Genomic DNA, 21,049 nt, shown 5'->3' with positions numbered 1-21,049 from the left:
GATGCTGACAGCCATTGAAGTTTGCCATGACAAAATGTGTTCAACGAGAGTGAACTGCTCTCCCTACATGCACATGACTCATGCAGACACATGTATTGTCAGACAGAAGGCTAAGTGAGGACAAACATGGTGCAGGTCACACTCTATTTTTTTTTTCCTTTTTTTTTTCCCCCTCCTTTTTCTCCCTGCTCATTTCCAGACTCTGCATGAAAGTGTCTGATGTTCTGTAGGTGATTGCCAACATCTGGTATGGATGTCGTACTGAATTATGCTAATATGTTCTCACATCTCATAGAAGGAATTGATGGTGCTGTGGGTTCTTGCCATTTCTCATTGTTTGGTGTTGCTTGCATTTTTTTTCTCTCGTTTCTGATTTGCATTTGACAGCTGATTATTTGATAAACCTCTGAATGTGGTAATTTCTACCTCCATTAACAGGAATGTTTGGGCCAAATCCTTCTTGCTTTCTGCAGGTGTCAGGCTCCCTGTACAGCCCTCATTCCACTGGTTTTGGATCTTGTGGTGTTTTTCATGTTATGCCAGCAGGATTTGGCCCAGAAGTGTGGAAAGAATGAAGTAATTCAGGAAAATCCTGTATCAATTACTCCATAGGGAGTAATCTGTAGAACCATTGTCATTAACAGGGGTACTCAGCTTTGGATCAGATCCTCATTTTCTGCATGCTGCCTGGTTTGATGTTTGACTTGCAAGAACTAAATAAATGCCTTTAATGCCCCATAAATAGTACCTTCTGTTAAGCTATATTGCAGTGCTGTCATTGGCACTATTTCAAAGGAGGATTATTTATCTGGAAGATTTAACAGTGCTCTAAATTTGAATACATCTACCATTGCTTTTACAAAACATGGGATTCACTCTGAGCACCTGTAAGAGGTTCTGGGTATCCTTATTTCCCCTCAGATCTTAAATTTATGAGACATAGAAAGCTTAAATGAATGGGGGTTTAAACACTCTGCTTAGCAGTGAGTTGTGCCAAGCAACTTGATGGGTGCTACTTAACTTTTCTGGGAAAATATTTTTTTTTTGAGGTCTGAGAAAACCCAGTCAGACTGTAAATATACCCCTCCCCAAATGGTTTCCGTGGAAAGTTTTAACAAAGGTCCAGGAGGCAGAGTACAAGTTTTTTTAAAATTGTATTTAATTACAGCAATTGTATTACTAAAGTGTTCTTTTCTCAAACTGTTTAGAAGCCTGTGTGCTATTAAACAAACAAACAAAACTCCCCCCCACAAACAAATAAACAAACCCCAAACCAAACAGAAAAGAAAGTAAAGCAAAAGGCTTTCTCATACAGGAATTATTTGATACCTGTGAGGAATGAAGTAGTAATACTAATATATGATTACTATTCTATTTAAAACCCCAGTAAGTAAACTGAGAAAAGCATGTTTCATGACGTGACCTTGAAATTGACAATAATGAGGCCTGCTTTTGGAAACAGACAGTCTGTATGGGTGATTAGAATTTTGTAGGTCTTGTTTCCTAATATTATCCCTGTTCACATTAGGCACTCCCATCGTCCTTGCCCGTAGGAGTAAGATTAATTAGTGCACTTACAGGATCAGATACAGACTCCTAGCTTGTATTTGTATTACAAATAAATAAATATGCTCCTGGGATTTCACAGAGGGTACTGAAGTAAAAGAATTTGAAATTTGGGGGTTTTCCCCTTTCTTAAGAATTGGTTTGCATTTGGACTTCCCAGGTTTCACCATCTTCACTGAAGAGATGTCTGTGCATTCAAACAACAGCCAGTGATGAGAATGATTGAAAGCATTGCAGAATATCAGATTTAAGAAAGAAAATAGATAAATTCTAGTGCATTTACATCTGTATTTCTTTTTCCTCACCTCACTTCCTGTCTATCTTAAAGGTCTTATAGTTTAATACTGGATAAGGGTGAGATTCCAGGCAGTCCTTCAGAATTAGGCTACAGCTAAATCTACTTCCAGTTGAGGTTCACCCAAGGCTAGGTTATCAGAAGAGCTACACTTTCTTTGTAGGCATCAAAATGGGTAACCACCTCTACAGAGGAGCTCAAATGTTCAAAGGTGGCCTTTTTCTAGGTAGCTGAATAGAACTGACCTAATTTGTAATTTTTTTTTCTTTTTCTGGTGAGGAGTGCAGATAGCGTGAAAACCCAGCTTTTGCCTAATGTTGGTACTGCAAAATTTTTTGCTTTATTTTTGAGTAGAGCATGGAGCTGTCTACTCTCTCCCTCTATACTGTGCCACAAATCAGCTATAAAGAGTCAAGCAAATAATTTAGTGGAGAAAGGAGGGGGTGGGGGTTCACTCACCACCAGGTGGGTCAGACTCTTTTGGTTAAATGGCCATTTTAAAGATATTAGTATCATTCACAGATTAACCTAATGGCAATATTCTGTGCAGGAGTGGTATATTGTAGGCTGCTGGATACAGGGACTGCTGAACCTGCTGGCCATTCTAGCAGCTTATCCTCCTGTGAGAAACTGTGATTTCCCCTTTTTTTAACTATGGAATGTTAAGCAACACCAAAAGCCTGTTTTGCTTTCCTACGTGTCCTCAAGTACATTTTCATATTATTTTAAATTATACAGCAGTAGCTCAGCCTTTGTTGCTGCCAAACTCTTGGGGTGGAATTCCAGGGAACTGAGATTTAATGTGTATGATCATATTCAGTGAGAAAATCAACGTGCTTCTGTGTTTTGCCCAGGAGAATTCCTCCTGTTTCCTCTTTGCATTTTCTTCCCCCCCCCCCCATTTAACACTGTGTCTTACTGCTGTCATACTGGTGACAGTGATTATCAGAAGCACTGATTGCTACTTATTGGGTATTAGTCAAATATAAGTAGGAAAGAAACAACAAAATTACTACACTTGTGCAGCTGATACTAACATTCAACTACTGCACAGAAGTTTAGAAGAAGGGTCTTTTTTGAAAAGAGTGGGGTTTGTCATATTCATGTAATATTCAATCAGCCTAAATAGTGCTAATCTCCAGGAACACTTTAAAAGCAGGTAATATCTTTGGAGAAAAGTATAGAATTATTTATATCTGTATATTTAAAGAATAATAAACTGAAGCCAGTGCTAGAGGGTGAAATAACACAGAAGCTAATTTGTGTGACTCGAGCCTTTGCTGTTTGTAATAAGCTGGTTTATCTACACTGGCAGCCTAATATACAATTACTAACTTGAGCCAAGTGTTGCTGGAGCTTCAGGTTGTTTTACTCAAAAGGTTTTCACTCAGTTTCTGTGATTGCCCATATTATTTGGCTTATTTCTAATCCTAAATTCTTGTTGTTTTAAGCAAATGAATTGAAGGCAGAGGAATTATACAGATGAGGGCAGTGAGGTGGATTTGGCACTCAAATATGTAAAGTAATCAGGGAATAAATAACATTTCCATACCTCTTCATCTGTTTATGTGAGGGATAAAGTTATCAGAATGACCTGAGTGATTTAAAACTAATTCACATTCTCAAAATTCAATGGGATTTAGGCTTAACAACCTTTACTTCACCTCCATGAAAATATAAAAGACATTCCATATTTTCTTTATCCATGACTTCTTTTTTTTTTTTAATCTCACTGTTCTTCCATCAAGTTCTTTCCCTCCATTTTTAAATCCGTTTTTGTGTAAAAGCAGTAACAAGACTTTTGTCTAGAAAAAAGTAGACCACACTAAGCATTCATAGTGATCACTTGTCTCTTGTTTTGGCTGTCCAGTTACAACCATGTAGTAGAAACCCTTCTGATATTCCTTTTCATGGAGATTTTCATCATGAGAAGCATCTCTCTAGAGACATATTTCAGCCTCTCAGTCTATAAACTCTTGGCTTTTATCTCCCTAGGACTGAAGACCATTGTAGGGGCACTTATCCAGTCTGTTAAGAAACTTGCTGATGTGATGATCCTGACCGTTTTCTGCTTGAGTGTCTTTGCCCTCATAGGCCTCCAGCTCTTCATGGGCAACTTGCGACACAAGTGTGTCAGGGACTACACTAAGTTTAACTTCACTAATGGCACGTTGTACTTGGATGGTAGGACGTGGAACACCTCAGAGGAGTTTCTTAGTGATCCAGGTAAGCTCTTCTTTACCCTGTTTTTTGTGGGTTTGATTGTTGGGGGAATTTTTTTTCAATTATACTGATCAAAATCTCTGAGTGAATCCGCAAATGCAGCGTTCGTTCCTATGTGATGGTGGTGGATGTGGTTTTAAAAGATGTAGGTGGCTTTTTCTGATCTAAATGGTCCAGGGTCTGGTCCAAGGGCAGTCCCACCATTCCCTCCTGGTGGCTTTCAGGCCTTTCTGCTCAGTTTCTGTCCCTGCAGACATAGAATTCCTGAGAGCAATGGTGTTAGAACATTTTCATTCGAGCAATAAAGAGCTCAGTGTTGGTGTCTTTAATGCATAGTGTGGATGATGCAGCATTAAGGAAGGGCAGTTTATGGAGCTCTGGCTACCTGAGGGCTGCCTTTGGGTCTGACCCCAACCACCAGGTTACGTGTCCTCTCAGCGTCCCTGTACCAGAGCCTCTTGTCAGCTAAAAGGGGAAAAAGCTCCATGCCAGAGATAAAAAACCACACTGGAGCTATGCTGGCTGGCGATGAGACTGCTGACATGTTTTCCCACCCATGCTTTCAGTGCTTCCAGCTTGGAGATGAGTGCTCATGGAGCTAGCAAAGATATCTGTGCACCTGTGGTGGATTAAGGCACTTCACAACTCCTCCACCCCCAGATAACTGACAGCCGTGTGAGGTGCAGCTCTCGCTCTCTCTCATAGAGGCACTGAGAGATAAAATAGTGATGGCTTGGAAGTATAAAGCCCTGCAATAAAGGTGAAGGGATGAAATGGAGCTGTCTGGCTCCAGAAGATAGTCTGGCTCTCTGTAAGTAGAGTAAATGTAATGCTGGATAGTCTTTATGAAAATATAGTTAACGTCAGGGCCAGCTGCAGGATTGCTTTAAATGGGAGGAATTCTACAGCTGCTCCAGCATACCATGTGCAAGTTTATTTGTGTGGTCCTCATACAGAAAGGAGGGGAGACCCTCCCATAAATCTGTTTAGTAAAGCCAGCAATGGTTATTGCAGTTAACAAAACTATATTGCTATTGCTAGAGATTTACAAAGGTAAACATCTTGGGGAAATAATGGATTAAAGTCAATTAAAGTTTCACCATGTGGTATTAACAGTAAATAATAATAATATCGATGAATGTTTTTGTAGTATCTGAAAATAAAGACCCAGCACGTTGTGGCAAAGAGCCAGCAGTGATGGTGGGTGGACAAAAATTATTGAAATACTTGATGTGTTGATTTAGGGCAGCAGGCCACTGAAGAACTAGAAGAAAAGCAGATTTATAGGAAAAATGTGCTCGGCTCTGAATAAGAATAATGAAGTGTTGCTTGAAATGCTGGGGAAGATGGCTTAGCTATTAGGCTAGGGAGAACAATATTAAGTTGAATTTTCATTTAATGTTGACTATTGCACTAAAGCAATCCAGAAATGGAAGGACTGGCTCATTCTGTAACTAGAAGGGATAGTGGTTTATATTTCATTTTGCATAAGTATTATGGTCAAATGAAGTGACTGTTTAACAGAGTAGTACTGACCACAATTTAATAACAGTCCAAATTTCAAGTACTGCAGGGAATTGAACAATAGATACAGTTAAATTAAAGTGTGGGCAGGCCAAATTAGATAAAAAGAGGAATATATTAAGAACAGAGTAGTGTCAGTGTTTATTCTGAAGAAGAGCTAGAGAAGAAAATTGGCCAACATTTTGAGATAGTAGAGTTCACTGGAAGGGAGCACAGACAATTACAAAAGCTCTTTGGAGACTTCAAACCAGCGTGGCTGAATCGCTTACTTTGGAGCACGGATAGTAATTTAAAAACAAAGCAGAAACCTGAAGTACTGTCAGAGATTCGTGACAATACCTTTTTTAAAAAGGGATGTAAATAAAAGAGTGAAAAACACTAAAAAAGCAAAACTGGAAAATAAGTTGTTAATTCTGTTCATCAGGTCACCAAAGCAGAGAATCAAAACAGGGCAATATGCCAATTCTGCACTTATTGGGGAACAAAAATTTGCTTTGGATTCTTTGAGAGATTGAGGATAGCGTGAAGTCTTCAAAATGGCATCAGCCTCCTCTTGTGCCTTTGGACCATTTTTGCATGAACGGAAAAACAAAAATCAGTGAAATCCCTTAGAAGGGTAAACCGGTGAAGAATGGCCTGGTGCTGCAGAGGAAATAACTGAGAGGCTTAATCATGATGTGCAAAGAAAGATAAGAACTGGAGTTTCAGATAACTGTGTGCCACAGGCACTCAGTGCAGGACACATTTTGGTGGTTTAGATAGCTTCAGCTTTGCTTTTTTATTCAAAACTGACTTGACAAATGGACTAAATTGTTTCCTTCTTTAGCTCCTATCAGCCCTCAGACAGCAGATTTTTACTCATCTGTCTTCTCAATCCTCTTGTTTTGATTTTATAAATGGGGAAAAAGAAGTCAATTTATAAACTTTGTTAGCATCATCATTGACTTAACCACAGTTTTGTGCTAAGACTTGAATTTTGGCTGATCCTTGAGGAAATAACCACTGTGTCCCAATGGTTCAGGATCTCATTTCCCTTAGCTACAAACTCAAGACCCTCATGTACTTTATTGCTTTACTGCTGTGGCCACCATGACTGTCTGGGCTGATGGTGCAGATATAGATGCAGCAGTGTTCATACAGAAAAATGAAAGAAATTGGGGGGGGGGGGGAATGAAATTAAAAAAAAGAAAGTTAATTTTCGTAATGCTGTGGATATAATGTGATCAATGGATCAACATTAAAGTTATTGGGCTGTCAGTTATCTTTAGGAGAGCTAAAGAAATAGTTAAGAGAGCTTAGAAATACCAGCTGATTTAAGAACTGCAAGCTTAATTCACATACTTGTAACGATTTCTAGGAGAGCAGCTGCAAACAGCATGTTTGAAAAGCCTCTCCTTAGGTCATGGTGTGTAAAGTAAAGATGCATTTGATGAAGTCAAGCTTTATGAATGCGTGACTTAAAGTGGATTGAAGGCTATAAGATGTCAGGTATGTCACTGGCTTAGAGAAGGTGTACCAGTGGACTGAGTGTGGTTGAGTCACATCTCTGGTGATTGTAGAATCTTTAATGTAATTTATGTATTCCATTACTAAAATGGATTATTGACTAGTCAGTAAGTAGCAAGAAGAAACCTGAGTTTAAATAGTGTGTTCTTTCGTAGAGCAGAGCTCAATGTAAGTGCTGAATGCATAAGAAAAAACACTTAAGGGAAAAAAAAAACCCTTATAAATAAAGTAAAATGATTATAAAATCGATTTTGAAATGAGAGTCTCAAACACTAGTATTTTCTTTTTCTTTAAACTAAATACCCTACTTGGGACACTCTGAAAGGTTCTTATTTTCAAAGCATTTTCTCTCAAAAATCAGTGTTTTATAAGGTCAAATAAAACCCTGTAATTTCCTTTAGATAATTCTGTCGAAGCTATTGAAAAAACTATTTAAAAATAAAATAAAAGAATGTTTAAGCTTTATTACATTTTTGCTGGGAGGAATCAACTGCTGTTTTTACAACTTAAAAAAGGGCTTTTCAGGGTTGTTATTTTTTTCCTTCTGGACTAGTTTCTGGCACTCATTTCATGGCAGTGATTTTTCTCATAATCTGAGGAGATGGTACCTGCATAGTTACCCAAGGTTTGGAAAAACAAAGAAGCTTTAATTAAAAAAAAAAGAAAAAAGGTCCAAATAGAGATAAATATAATGTCTGTTTTGTCATCTCCAGTTAGACCTGGAAGACTTATGGTTCCTCCAGATTCTTTATTTAGAAAGATATACAAAAGATGTTAAGTTTTGGTCCTTATTTCAGGTACCTAGACTTTGCAGCTGACATTCACATCCAACAAAGTTGTGGGAGTGATATGGAGAAGGAACTTTCTGAGGTGGCCTCTGGAGGGGTCTGCATCATTTTCTCTCCCTTAAATATACTGAATACCTTAGAGAAATAGTCACATTAGTGCAGCCACATTAAAAGCCTAAGATTGAGGAACATCTGCATGGATGGCCTTTGCAGAGCAACTTGCTGAACACCGATATGATACCCATCCAAATTGTGGTCTTCTTGGGTACTTGAGGCTTTAGAGGCTGGCGGGAAGCAACTGGTCTTATACATGCTGTGAATGCAATCTGATTGCTCAGAGCTAATAAAACAGGATTGGTTCAAAACCAATGTGAAATCATATTAGAACTTTTCCACATCTTCTTCTGTGATGTCCTAGATGTAATGCACTATTGAGATAAACAGGCATGGATGTGGAGGCATGCGCCTGTGAATATACAGAAATCTATATTTGTGTCTATAGTTGTGTGTGTACATACCTCTCTTCTCCAAGCTCTGTGCCTGATTGATAGTTCTGCCTGACAAACTGCTTCATTTTTGCTTTCAGAACCACTGAAATGAAACTGTATGAACAGATACTCTGAAGCTCTATGAGAACTGTGTAGAAAATAATGATGTCCAAGTCAGATAATCAATGTAGCAAGTTTGGGGACAGCTGAAGTGTTTGAAGTGTTGTCTGAGGTGGTAATAGAAGGCAGAGAGTGTTTGATGAGTAATTATGGAGGTGGGAGGAAAGAGGGAAGCAATAAATCAGGTTGAGACTGGAATAGGTGTTTTATTATGTATGATTGTGTATGAACCAATGATTAAGACAAAGAACCTCTCTGAGCTTTCAGACTGTGCTTGTCAGTATGGAATCTATTTGCATTAGTCTGCCCCTAACTGTAAATATTGTGGCTTTGTTCAGGTGCTGTGGATCTTTTGATAAATAGCTTCATAAATGCTCAAATCTTAACTCTCTGTGTTATTCACGTGGGTATTGTAGCTGTGTGCTTCAATCTCTTAAGCTAAATAGAAAGGCTCAGCAGAAGTGCATGGATCAGAAAAGCATAGCAATTAGTATTGCTGTATCCAGATACAGTCTCTTTTCAAGCATTCAGTAGAATTTCTCTTTGGCTTTGTGGTGAAAGAGTAAGTTCTTACCTTGAAACAGTCAGTAGAACAAGACGATTTGTCCCTGAGTAGATCTTTCTCTCTCATCACTGCATTACTGCTCACAGAAAGGAGAGACCTACTGGAAGAAAGATCTGCCATGGAAGATTCAAGCTGAACATTTTCACAGAGTTTTCTTGCACTTCAAATTGTTAATAAACTTCCAAACTAATACAATGTGTCATGCACAGTGATGAGCATTTGAAAGGACCCTGTTTGTGCCTTTTGGAGCCTGTCCATAGACTTCTGTTTGCTCTGGGTTCAGCAATAATGTGCCTTGCAGTCAAGAGGGATCTTTTGCTTTCAACTCTGAACACTCAGCCCAGGTGCACCATGAGCCCACCAGTAGAGAATGGCTTGCATTGCTGTTTCCCTTATTGCACTGGTTTTAAGGAATAAGCGAAGAAATATTGTCTCCTGATGCTTTTCATCAATGCTGAATTCACCCAGGTGAGGTGGAGATAAAATATGGGAATTTCAAGGCTCAGTCTGATGTTGGTGTACCTACAGCAGCATCCCTCTGCAGCACAAAACAGCCTCATACGTTCCAGAAGAAATTAGTAGAGCCTCAAGTGTAGATATTTTTCTGAATTGTTATACTGTAACTCTGGATATCCCTATTTTATATAAGCAACAGACCTCTCTTTGAATGTTTTGGCCACTGAGGCAGCCTGCAGCAGTTATTCAGCTGTTCAAATACCAAGTGTAGTGACAAATATTTCCTTTATCTTTAGTCTTACTTTTTTTATAACTTTCTCTCCTCCATTTTCTCAGGGCAAAAACCCTAGTTGTTATCACATACTGTCACAAACCTCCTTGTTCTCATTTTACTTGTTATTTTTGATTTGGATAGTAATTTCTTTTCTAAGATAAAGGATCTCCATTTTTTCGGTTGCTCTTCTAATTAAACTCTCGTCAGTTGTTTTCGTTACTTCTCAATACCCTCTAGTAGTTGCTCTGTTGAAAGCATTGCTGTGGCCTGTCTCCTGGATCATAGAATTATGGCATCATTTAGACTGGAAAAGAGTTTAAAATCATCAAATCCAGCTGTAAACTCAGCACTCCTAAGTCCACCACTACTCTATGTCCCAAAATGCCACAAATTCCTCTAGGGCTGGTGACTCAGCCACTTCCCTGGGCAGCCTGTTCCCAGGGCTTGACAACCCTTACAGTAAAGAAATTTTTCTTCTAATATCTAACCTAAACCTCCTCTGCCACAACTTGAGGCCATTTCCTTTTGTCCTGTCAGTTGTTATTTGGGAGAACAAACTGATCCCTCCTTGCTACAACCTCTTTATAGGTAGTTGTAGAGAAGGAGAAGGTCTCCCCTGAGCCTCCTTTTCTGCAGACTAAACAACCCCAGTTCCCTCAGCTGCTTCTCATAAGACTTGTGCTGTAGACTTTTCACCAGCTTTGGTGCCCTTCCTTGGACATGCTTCAGCGTTTTAATTTAGTGAGGTGCCCAAAATTGAAGCCACGAGTCGGGGTGTGGCCTCATCAGTGCCAAGCAGTAGATGTGGTGCTTAGGGATATGGCTTAACCCAGGGCTTGTCAGTGTTAGGTTAATGATTGGACTCAATGACCTTAAAGGAATTTCCAGTCTAGGCAATTCTGTGAAGTACAGGGGAATGATCACTGCCCTATTCCTGCTGGCCACTCTATTGCTGGTACAGGCCTGGATGCTGTTTGCCTTTTTGACCACCTGGGAACATGCTAGCTCATATTCAGCCAGCTGTTTACTGACACCCCCAGGTCATTTTCCACTGGGCAGCTTTCCAGCCACTCTGCCCCAAGCCTGTAGTGTTACATGTGGTTGTTGTGACCAAAGTGTAGGACCTAGACTTGGCCTTGTTGAACCTCATCCTATTGGCATCAGTCCAGCCTGCTTAGATCCCTCTGTAGAACCTTCTTACTTTCAAGCGGGTTAACATACCTGTCCAACTTGATGTTGTCTGCCAACTTACAGAGTGTGCCCCAGATCACCTTGTTCAAATAATTTCTAAAGATATTAAAGAGAACTGGATAAAGATGTTAAAAAAAAAAAAAGGATCAAAGAAGCCACTGGTTTATAGGTTGTTTCCTGTGTATTACTCCATCCTGTTCCTCCTGCGTATCAGTATTACACTTCTCTTTGATCAGAGTTGCATAGAAGGGTTGGTTAAGAATCCCTAAAAAAATCCATCTGTTACCTGAACTGGTACAGGGAATTCAAAACTTGGCAATGATATGGATGAGTGAGATTTTCTCCTCTGAATTATCTCACATTCTGAAAACATAATATCTCACTTTGCATTTCTCCAATCATTTTCTGTTTTATTTTAGTGGAATAGGTCTTTCTGGTGTTCCTCATTCAGCTCTGGTCTTGAACTTAATTTACCTGGAAAATGCTGTGTAGAGTAGATTTTGTCACCTCTCTGGTCACCCTCTCCCTTGTAGTTAAAAATGTAATAAACTAGTGCAGATACAGCCCTCTGCTAGCCTCAAGAGATACTGCACATTGACTTTTCATCTTAACCTTTGCCTTCTGTCTCTTAGGTTTTGATCCAATTAATTTGTTTTCTTTATCACAGTACAAGCAGAAGTGTTTTCTTCTCTATTTCTGGCATCTGTCTGTAGTCACAAAGCCGTTCAACCTTTGTAGCAGCTTTTGATTTTAATTCTTTTGTGTGAAATGTATAGAGAAAACCCTCCACAAAACACAGTACCTCTACTAAACTTTGGTGGAGCGCACTTCAGCCTTTTGTTGCCTATTTATGTGAAGAGTACATCTAAACAAGTGGTACTAAATATGCTTTTAGTTCCATGCTAGGCAGCCTACAGCCCTCAGAGCGTGGGTCTGCGTGACTGGTCAGACAGAGGCACGGCAGGAGGTTATCTGAAGACGTTTAAAAGCCAGCATGTGTATTTATTGCTAGGCATTGTCTCCTGTCTCATCTTCCTGGGGATGCTCATGGATTTGGCATGGTCCCCAAGCCAATCTGACCGCATCTAAATTCTTTGCTTCCTTCTAGTCCACAGCTCCAAATACTCCTGATGTGTTTTTCTTCCCCTCCTGCTTTTCCTTCCCTTGGACCATGCAGACAGCACAAGCCAAGTACTGTGGATCTTTGAGTCTTTCAGATCCTCTTCCTAGTGCACAGAAGCTGTCTAGCAGAGAGCTAGATTGATTTGTTTTTTTAGTGGCATTTTACTCAGAGAAGGAAAAAACTGTACTATTAAAATTAGACATATTTTCTGGTGACTGCTGAGCCCTTCTTTGGCTTGTCTTGAGCATGGGGAGAATCACTGATAGAAGCCTACCAGAGACACTCAAGCTTAAGGAGACCACTTTCCTCCCAGCACTTTGTTGTATGGTTTTCTATAACCTTCTCCCAGCCCTTCCATATATCCTGCAGGACAGCTCAGTCCCAGAATTCAGGGCTGCAGTTACCCTAAAGTCATAAATCATTAACCAATGCTATATATAAGATTCTGAAAAAGAAAAGTTGCCCCCTTGATCTCTGCCCCCCTCTACCTACCCACCATCCTCACAATTAACTCCTCCTGTTCCTTTTCTGACTGAAGTTTTGAAAATGTCCTTTCAGGTGGTTATGAAGTAAGGGGATAGGAGACAGCTGGGCCGAAGTGCCCAGGAGAAGAGGGAGGGAAGAACTGAAAGCAAGAAGGGAGAGGGAGGCACCTGAGAGCCTGTAGAACTCATCAGAATGGCCAGCAGCAGCAAATGCCAGGGGAGCAGAGGAGAGCCAGATCCCCTGTCACGGGGTGAGCAACAGAATAGTAACTGATTATTGTAATTATTTGCAACCCCTTTTAGCAGGAAAGAACTAACTGGCAGTGCCATTTATTCCCAAGCATTCTTCCCTAATAATACCCTTAATACAGCCTGTTCCATCGCTTTTGTGAGGCATGTTTTTCATCTTCAAACTCAATTTCATTTATTTAGAGGCTTCACTGTATGTGACACTGTGCACACAGGGAGTGCAGCAAGGATTCCTTTTAATTGTTATGTATTACTGGGAGGTACAGTGTGTTTGTGCCTGTGGGCGAAAGAGAGAGGAGGGGGGGTTGTCTATTTTGCTTCTGTGTCACCTACCCCAACTGGAAGGTGATGGGGCTCTCTGAATTGCATTTTAAATATGGAATTTGGGATGTTTGGTGGCTGTCAGCACTCTGCAGTCATAGCGCAGGGGGAAGGTCTCCAACCAGCTCGTGTGGCTGCAATAAATAGTCTGAGATAACAGACACCTCTCTCAAGATTTTGTTAGAAAGTCAGCCAGAGGACTCTTCTCTGGGCAGTGAATAATGATATTTGACTGCTGCTCTTTAAGCAAGTGTGATAATACATAAGGCCTTTATTCAAATTGAAATGAATGTGTTGTATGACAAGTTAAAATATCATTGCAACTGAATCTTTGAAGGAGGAACAGAAGCTGGACTCAGAAACTATGTTTTCTAAGCTGACTCCAACTTTTTTGATTTTCTGAACTGGGAATTTTTTCTTTCCTTTGCGCAGAAAAGAGGATGATTTCTACCCTGCAGTTCTATGTACCCCACTGGCTTTCTGCTCAGTGGTGTTATGTAGGTGTGGAAAGTATAAGCTGGAGCATAATTTGAATATGATTTTTTTTTTTTTTTTTTTGGAGGAAGTTTGCCTTTTTTGGTGCCCTTTTTTTTTAACTTGATGTGGCTGTGGTGAATGTTTGCTCTGTTGAATTATGTGATATGGAAGGGAGCAATGTAGAAACCTGAAAAACATTGATCAATTTAAAAAGTGAAAGAGTAACAATGATGAGAAGCTTGAGGAATTGACTTTGGAAGGAAGACACTGCAAGGACAATCTAGAGGAATTTGTGTATTTCCTCACAACACGGATGAATCAACTTTAAAACTAGAGTTAGCACTGTGTGCTTTGAGCAGTGTAGGAGGCACAGCAAGAATTTGCAGGCGACACAGCAGCTCGTGGTGTTACAGGAGGGAAAGATGGGTTGATATATTTTCATCTTCCTAATGCTGTTGCAGACTTAAGCTTTAAGGGACCACTGATGGTTAGGGCTACTACCAAGCTTTTTGGTGTTCCTGGAAAGCCAGGAGCTCTGAGGATACTGAAGAGATTGAATTACTCTGGGTTGTAGTGAATGTAATGCTGGATTAGTGAACATTATTTCCTGGGCTGGTGGTGGGAAGAGCAGATACTACTCTACTCCACAGCCATGGAGTTTTGCTGTCTGGACTCTGCCAAACCTAGAGACAACCATCAGTAGTCTGTAACAAACAATAATGCAATATTTAACAGCCATGCTTAGTAATATTTGTTATTAAACCTTTTCTGAAAACAATTAAGGGAATCCATTAGAGGAGTGTTTTTCCTTTGATGGTATGGGTGTGTTAACATCAATACTAAGAGAGAAGTGACCCATAGTAGATGGAGATAAATCTCTACTATTTTCCAGCCCGGCATAAATACTAGTTTCAGCGAGTTTATAATAGTGTAAGCTTCATCATATCCTGTGCATACCACAGGATGTGGGTTTAGGCCAAACTTTTCTGTTCCTGGCTCTTGAGCCACTTTGGCTGAAGCAGTTGCCATCACCTCACTGTCCTTTGCACGTAGACAAACCTCTGTGAGAAGGTAACAAACTGCTTCTGAGCACCCACTTTACAGGATTATTTTACTGAACTCAACACCTCTAAAACACAGGCTCTGGGAAGACAGCACCTCTTTAGTGACAACAGAATCAACCTGACACAAGTAATACTGTGTCAGGAGTATTGGAGATACAAGGTCTTAGTATATATTTATAAGACTCAGGCACAAATGTGCATATGTCGTGGGGAAGATAGCATCTGCTTATTAGAAAACACACTTCTGTTGAATTTTTGGCTGCTGAGTACTGACAATAAGTGTTTCATATTATTAAAAAAGAGTTTATCTGGCAGCAATGGAGTAAATAATGTGTGGCTGACTAGAAAATGATATGAAGCTGGTGTTGCTCAGGTAATTAAAAAAAAAATAAATCTTTTAACATCACCAAAGAGTTACCTTACACTGAAAATTCCTGTAGACAAATTCCTAAAAGGCATTGTTTGCACTACAACAGTGCCATCAACATTTTAGTAAAGCTGGTAGAGAAAGAAAATTTAGAATTTGCTTTGGAAAGAATGGCATGTTGACTAAAGATAATGTACATGCATACAATCATAGAATCATAGAATCAGTCAGGGTTGGAAGGGACCACAAGGATCAGTTTTGTCTTGATTTTACTTTAATTTTTTTTAAAAATCTAATATGGAAATTTAAATTTTAATTTTCCACTTTTGGCTTTCTGTTTTGTTTCCCACTGGCATGCTGAAATTTTTCAGTGAAAAAAAAAATTGACAAAACCAAACCAAACATGATTTTAATCTTCCAAGAGAATGAAAAGGTGTTGATCACTTTGAGCAGTCTGTATTTCAGAGAGAGAATCCTACTGTCAATGAAATAGGAGGTTTTCTGTCCTTTTTCCATGTTAGAGATAAATGATGGAAAGCTGAGGCCATGAGTTGATATGATACTGAGGTAGTGTGTTCTTAAAAGCAAGAGTAATGACTGTTTACTTCTTAAAGACCTCTGATTGCTCAGCATGCTTGCTGAAAATCCAACCTGACTTACTTTGAATGACAAATTGATTGTTTGCACATTTTTGATAATGCTGCTGTTTGTCTCCTTGAGTATAACACTCTAATGAAGGGGCATTTAGCAGTGGGGAATCAGTAATACAGCTCTTCCTCAGGCTGAGGTTTGGCATGGTAGCTGTGACACTCTGCTGTGCAGTTGCAGAACCTGTGGGAAAGACACCCCTTTCCAGCTGTATGTGTGCACTGGTTCCTCAACCTGCACTCCACAGCACTCTGTGTTGCTAGTTTTAGAATGCAGATGTGTAAGTCAATAGCAGACAACAGAATTTTGTCTTTTCCTGAGATTTTAAATGTATTGTTTGCACAGACAATTTCCTTCTGTTTTCGTCTTCTGATTTGACTGACCAGGAGATATTGGTTTGGTCTTGAACCAGCACTGTGCTCCATCCCTCAAAGAAAGCAATCAGTGCCAGATCTATGGCCATCCTGGTCTTAGCATTTGCAGTATGAAAAGTTACAGTTCCCATGTACTGATGCCACTCCTTGTGCCGTATTTCCTTTGTTCCTTTGTCTGATAGGTTTGAATCCCTAACTCTATGTATCAAAAATAATATATATGTGTTCTGAGAACAGCAGAAATCTTTCACCAGCAGAAGTGGAGGGTGAAAGTAGCTGGAAGTCATGGCATCCTTCCCCTTCCTGTGGTGATGGATCACAGATCCTTAACCATATTGAACACCTGGGTGTCACTGTCAGCCAGGAAGTTTCTGTAGAATGCCCATGTGTAAGAGTGGAAAAGCATACAGTTTGAGCAGGGTATGTGCTCTGATAACTTACAAACACCATCACGTGCCCTCATAACCACAGGTTCTCAGACAGTAATACCCTCTTGGCATGCAGCAGGACAAGGCTTTTCCAGTGCTCACAGCTTATTGAGAAAGCTACAGTGCATCTGTTTGGTGGCTTGAGCCATTGAGTATTCTTTGCATAGCCTGCCTGGATAAACTGTCACTCGATTTTTTAAAAACATTTCACAGCAGAGGGTTAGCCTGGAATGAAGAACCTCTCCTGAGCATCATCTGTAGAGGCCCCTCTGCTCACAAACACGTGCTACATAAGGTTACCACCATCACATCTTATGTCAACAAGGGATCACTTCCTCTTTATTATAGCAAAGCACACCACGTTATCTACTCTCCATGAGTCAGCTGATGGCCTCTGTTTTGCATTTATTATGTTCCAGGTTCAGTGCTTTTTATCTGTCCTTTCATGCCACCATTCAGGTACTAGAGATGCTCCTTAGAACATCTTTTCTTCAGACTTGCTCTGGACAACTGATTTTGCTTATTCTTTTGAGAAGAAGTTGTTCTGTTCTCCTGTTCTGTTTCTCTGAATGTCAGACATTGTTGGCTGGAGATAGTGTGTACGCAAAGGCTCTCATTAGCCTGGGAATGCTAATTTCCTTAAACCTCATTGATAGTCAACCCAAGGAATGATCCGGAACACTTAAATTTAGCTTGCTCCTCTGAGTCTCCCTTGAGAAGTGTCTGTCTCTCTCCATTGCCATTACAGAGGACTAAGTTGATAAATATTTGTCTTTATGAATACTTCCTTGTTTGTTTAATCTTTAACAGGGTGCATTTTTCTGTCTCTTTTGCTTTATACCGTGTGTTTTCTATGCTGAGCAGAATCCACCAGATTGGGGGAGTGGGCTGCTTTGTTAGTATTTTTACATTTTGACTTATAGCTGGTTGCATTTTTAACCTATGAGTCAGGAATTTCTATCACAAACCTCAATTAATATGTGTCTTATCAGTGTAGAGTCTGAAAAATTATAGGGCAAGCTTATGATTTCATTTCACTACATGGTGCTGTACTGACTTCAGTAGCAGTGTTCTCAGAACAGCCAGAGACATGACTGGATGAAGATTCCTACAAACCTTGCCCACAGCCCTGCTGCCACCTTATTAAATGGGTCAAATTTGGAATACACACAGCAAATGCTTAAAGAGCTTTGGAAAATAAATAGATTTGTTTTTACCATTTGTAAAAGCTAAAATTAGCAAAACAAAGCAAAAGCATACCATTCATCTCTCAGTGCCTGTCCCAGCTGAATATGCTGGTTGATGGATGATATTTGTTATCATTCCCAGAATTTACTTGTTAAAATACCATTTCTCTATTTCTGTTGCAGTGAACTACTTCATAAAAAATGGTACAGAAGATGTGTTACTGTGTGGCAATAGCACTGATGCTGGGTAAGTGCTTTAAAAATATCTCCTCTTTTGTTGCAAGGTTTTTGCTTGCTTTTCCTTCAGCTCTGTCCACTTCTCACCAGCATGAAGTAGATATTTCAACTTCCTTGTGTCAGTCCTAACAGGAGAGAGGATAATGACAATATTGTGCATAGTAATACAATTTTCTGATCTACAGGGAAGAGAAGTTTGTGTGTGTCACTTACTTGGGTCTAAAACCATTAGGGGCCTTATTACAGTTCTTTTTCATCATGTTTAAATTTCTCAGTAAGAAACCCAGTGAAAACTAAGTAACATTTTGGCTGAGTGGGGAGTATTTTAAAGGAAAAGAAGCAGGAACTGAAACAGAAAAGCTGGAGGGATTTAGACTGATGATGAATTCTGGCTTTTGGCAAATGAAGATAAACAAATCAACAAATGCTAGTTCCCAAAATAGCATGCATTGGAGGTGAGAAGATACTCGCTTTTGAGTTGAGATTTATGTTGCTACATATGTTTATAGGCCATGCAACTTTCTTTTTCTTGGAGAGTGAAGAGGTTCAGACTCATTCCTGTGGTATACTAACTTAGTCTGCATACAGCACTTTATTCATATCCCTACCATCTGCAGGTGGTAACAGTTCCTCCTGCATCCAGTCCTCAGGGTCTAAGTGCGTTGTCTGAGACTGTGATTTTATTTGACAGGTTCTTATGATCTTGATGGAAATCGGAGAGTTCAGATGGGATGGAGAGAGATGGGATCTTGAGTAGGCTGAGATTATAAGCCATGAAAAGATGGTGGGGTGTTAATACTCATAGGAAAAGGAAGACAAGACCTTAAATGTTGTCACGGATGAGCTTTTGATCTAAATGTGTGAGCATTTGAACCAGGGTGGTGGATGACCTAAGTCAAGTGAGGGGAGGAAGCAAGATGATCTGCTTTTGTGAGGAGATGTTCTGAGTTGGTAGAAGTAAAGGTGGAAGACTGAAAAGAAACAGAGTTTAAATTAGGAAGAACTTAATATTAAAAAAGGCATATGTGCACAGGGAGACAATCCAAGGATAAAATCTAAATTTCAATTTGGACAGGAGGGTGAGAAAAGCCATGGGGTCCTGGAGAGAGATGTTTTACCCTCTACTGCCACTGTCTATATCTGTATTCATACAAGACAAAGCAAAAGTTGAAGTGTCAGCCTTCCCTCTGCATCTCTTGTGTGTCTGATCTGTACTGCCAGTCTAATTTAGATTGTAAACTCCTTGGGCAGAGGGCCATGCTTTCCTCTTTGTTTGTTCCATGGAAGGTACAATGTCAGCATTCATTAATTAAGTACTTTGTAATACATTGCATTTATCAAGTTTCAGGCTGGATTCCAAGACTATTGGGATGTTTCCCGAGGATCCCAGGATTTGGCAATCTACTTATGCTGGTGGACTTCAGCCTTTGCTAGCCAATAGGCAATAATGTTGAGCAAAAAAAAAAAATGTTCTGCAAAGCAATAGTATTTTGAAATATTAGACATAGTTCTCTCTGATGACCTGATCCATGCTGCTGGCAGGCTGCTATGGTCATGAACAATGTTGAAATGATTATAGGTAGTTTGTGAGACATAGTCCAGACTACTGCTTTGGAAATGTCCAAATGGTGGGAAGTTAAATACCTATCAAATATTCTTGGAGTTATATTATATATTAGTAACCAGTATGGATTTAGGAGTTGGATTCCAGCAAGGCATACTAGCAAACCCGCCCTTATTTCCTTCCCTAGAAAATCAATAAAATTGCAATGTGTAAGCAAAAAGCCATGACTGGAGAAAACTTCCAATGGAGACATTATGCCCATGAGAGAGTCATAGCCTGAATCAGACAAGGGAGAACATCCAGCTTTCATGTGTAAAAGGAAGAAAATGCCACCTGCACACCCAGAGTCTTTGTGCTTGATTTGATAAATACATCCAAACTATCAGTGTTTGTGCCATTAAGGGAAATCCACTTTCCCTTTATGCATCAGTTCTTTCTTCTTCAACCTCTTGCTGTTTTAGTTAAGTGATATCACTGCAGAAGATTTGATTTTAAATGCCTGAAAAAGGGGGAATAATTATTTCTACTTAGACTGTTTCTTTTAGCTCAGTACTAGCAAGTGTTGTCTCATCTCTATACCTTGCATAGAGTTGCAGGAGTCGTCCACTCCTGTTGTTTTAAAGACATGAAGATACTTAGGAGGATGATCCTAAAGCCTCAGAGGACTCGCAAAGTGATGTATTCCAACCTGCTAGGATAAAGAGACCATTGTTTACAGGCTGACATATCTAACAGAGTGGATTTGTTTTCTTCTATCCTATAATAATCAAAGCCAGGAGCAAGTATGTTGCCCTGGGCAACCTGGTCTTGTTGGGGATGTCCCTGCTGACTGTGGGGAGGTTGGACTAGATGACATTTGGAGGTCCCTGGACCATTCTATGATTCTGTGTTCAATAGTATAACAGAAAATCTGAATGTATAGGACCTTTACGGGATGGGTTTCACCACAGGAACAGGGAAGGTGAATTAAGAGTGAGTAGATGCATCAGGTTGTGGCCCCTCCATCTATGAGTAATAAAATTAATGACAAGGGAGGATGCTTAAATTGGGAACCCATCAAGGCATCAGGAAAGTGGGGCAGAAAAGAACAGCTAGAAAATCCATGTCTGAGTGTTCATAGCATTTGTGGAACTTGCTTCTGCTCCCAATTTGAAGTCTGAATTTATTAACATACCCCAGAGGCTGAGGACCCAAAGGAGACACAGGGAAGGGCAGTGTCACATGTGCACCCCTGGAAGGATTTGTTGTTAGAACGAGGGATATCTGTGTTGTGGCCAAGATATTAAATCTCGAGGTAATTGACAAAGCCTTTTTAGTGCATTTTTAAAAGCATGTTAATGACACTCTGAGGTTTGGCTGGTTGCTGTTATTATAGAAGAGTAAAAAAAAAAATAAATATATAAATATGTCTACTATGACAATTACTAGGTGATGAGACTCAGATGGTCTGATGTAAGAGTTTATAGTGATGGAGCTGGAGTAGCAGACCAAAATCAGCAGGGAAATGATCATCAGTGGATGCTGTATTG

At 39.8% G+C, this 21,049-nt stretch overlaps 1 protein-coding gene across 1 annotated transcript in view; it reads left to right on the top strand.

The window, feature by feature from the left end:
- Positions 1 to 21,049, top strand: part of LOC128973714 (sodium channel protein type 5 subunit alpha-like) — a 174,336-nt gene that overhangs the window by 20,834 nt on the left and 132,453 nt on the right. Inside the window, exons 6-7 of the mRNA XM_054390103.1 lie at positions 3,857 to 4,087; positions 17,903 to 17,966. Coding sequence (XP_054246078.1) covers positions 3,857 to 4,087; positions 17,903 to 17,966 — 295 coding nt within the window. The remainder of the gene's footprint in view (positions 1 to 3,856; positions 4,088 to 17,902; positions 17,967 to 21,049) is intronic.

Source organism: Indicator indicator, chromosome 20, assembly GCF_027791375.1.
Source record: "Indicator indicator isolate 239-I01 chromosome 20, UM_Iind_1.1, whole genome shotgun sequence".
Lineage (NCBI taxonomy): Eukaryota > Metazoa > Chordata > Aves > Piciformes > Indicatoridae > Indicator > Indicator indicator.
Note: the sequence above shows the minus strand (reverse complement) of the source record. Positions and strands in the feature narration are given on the sequence as shown.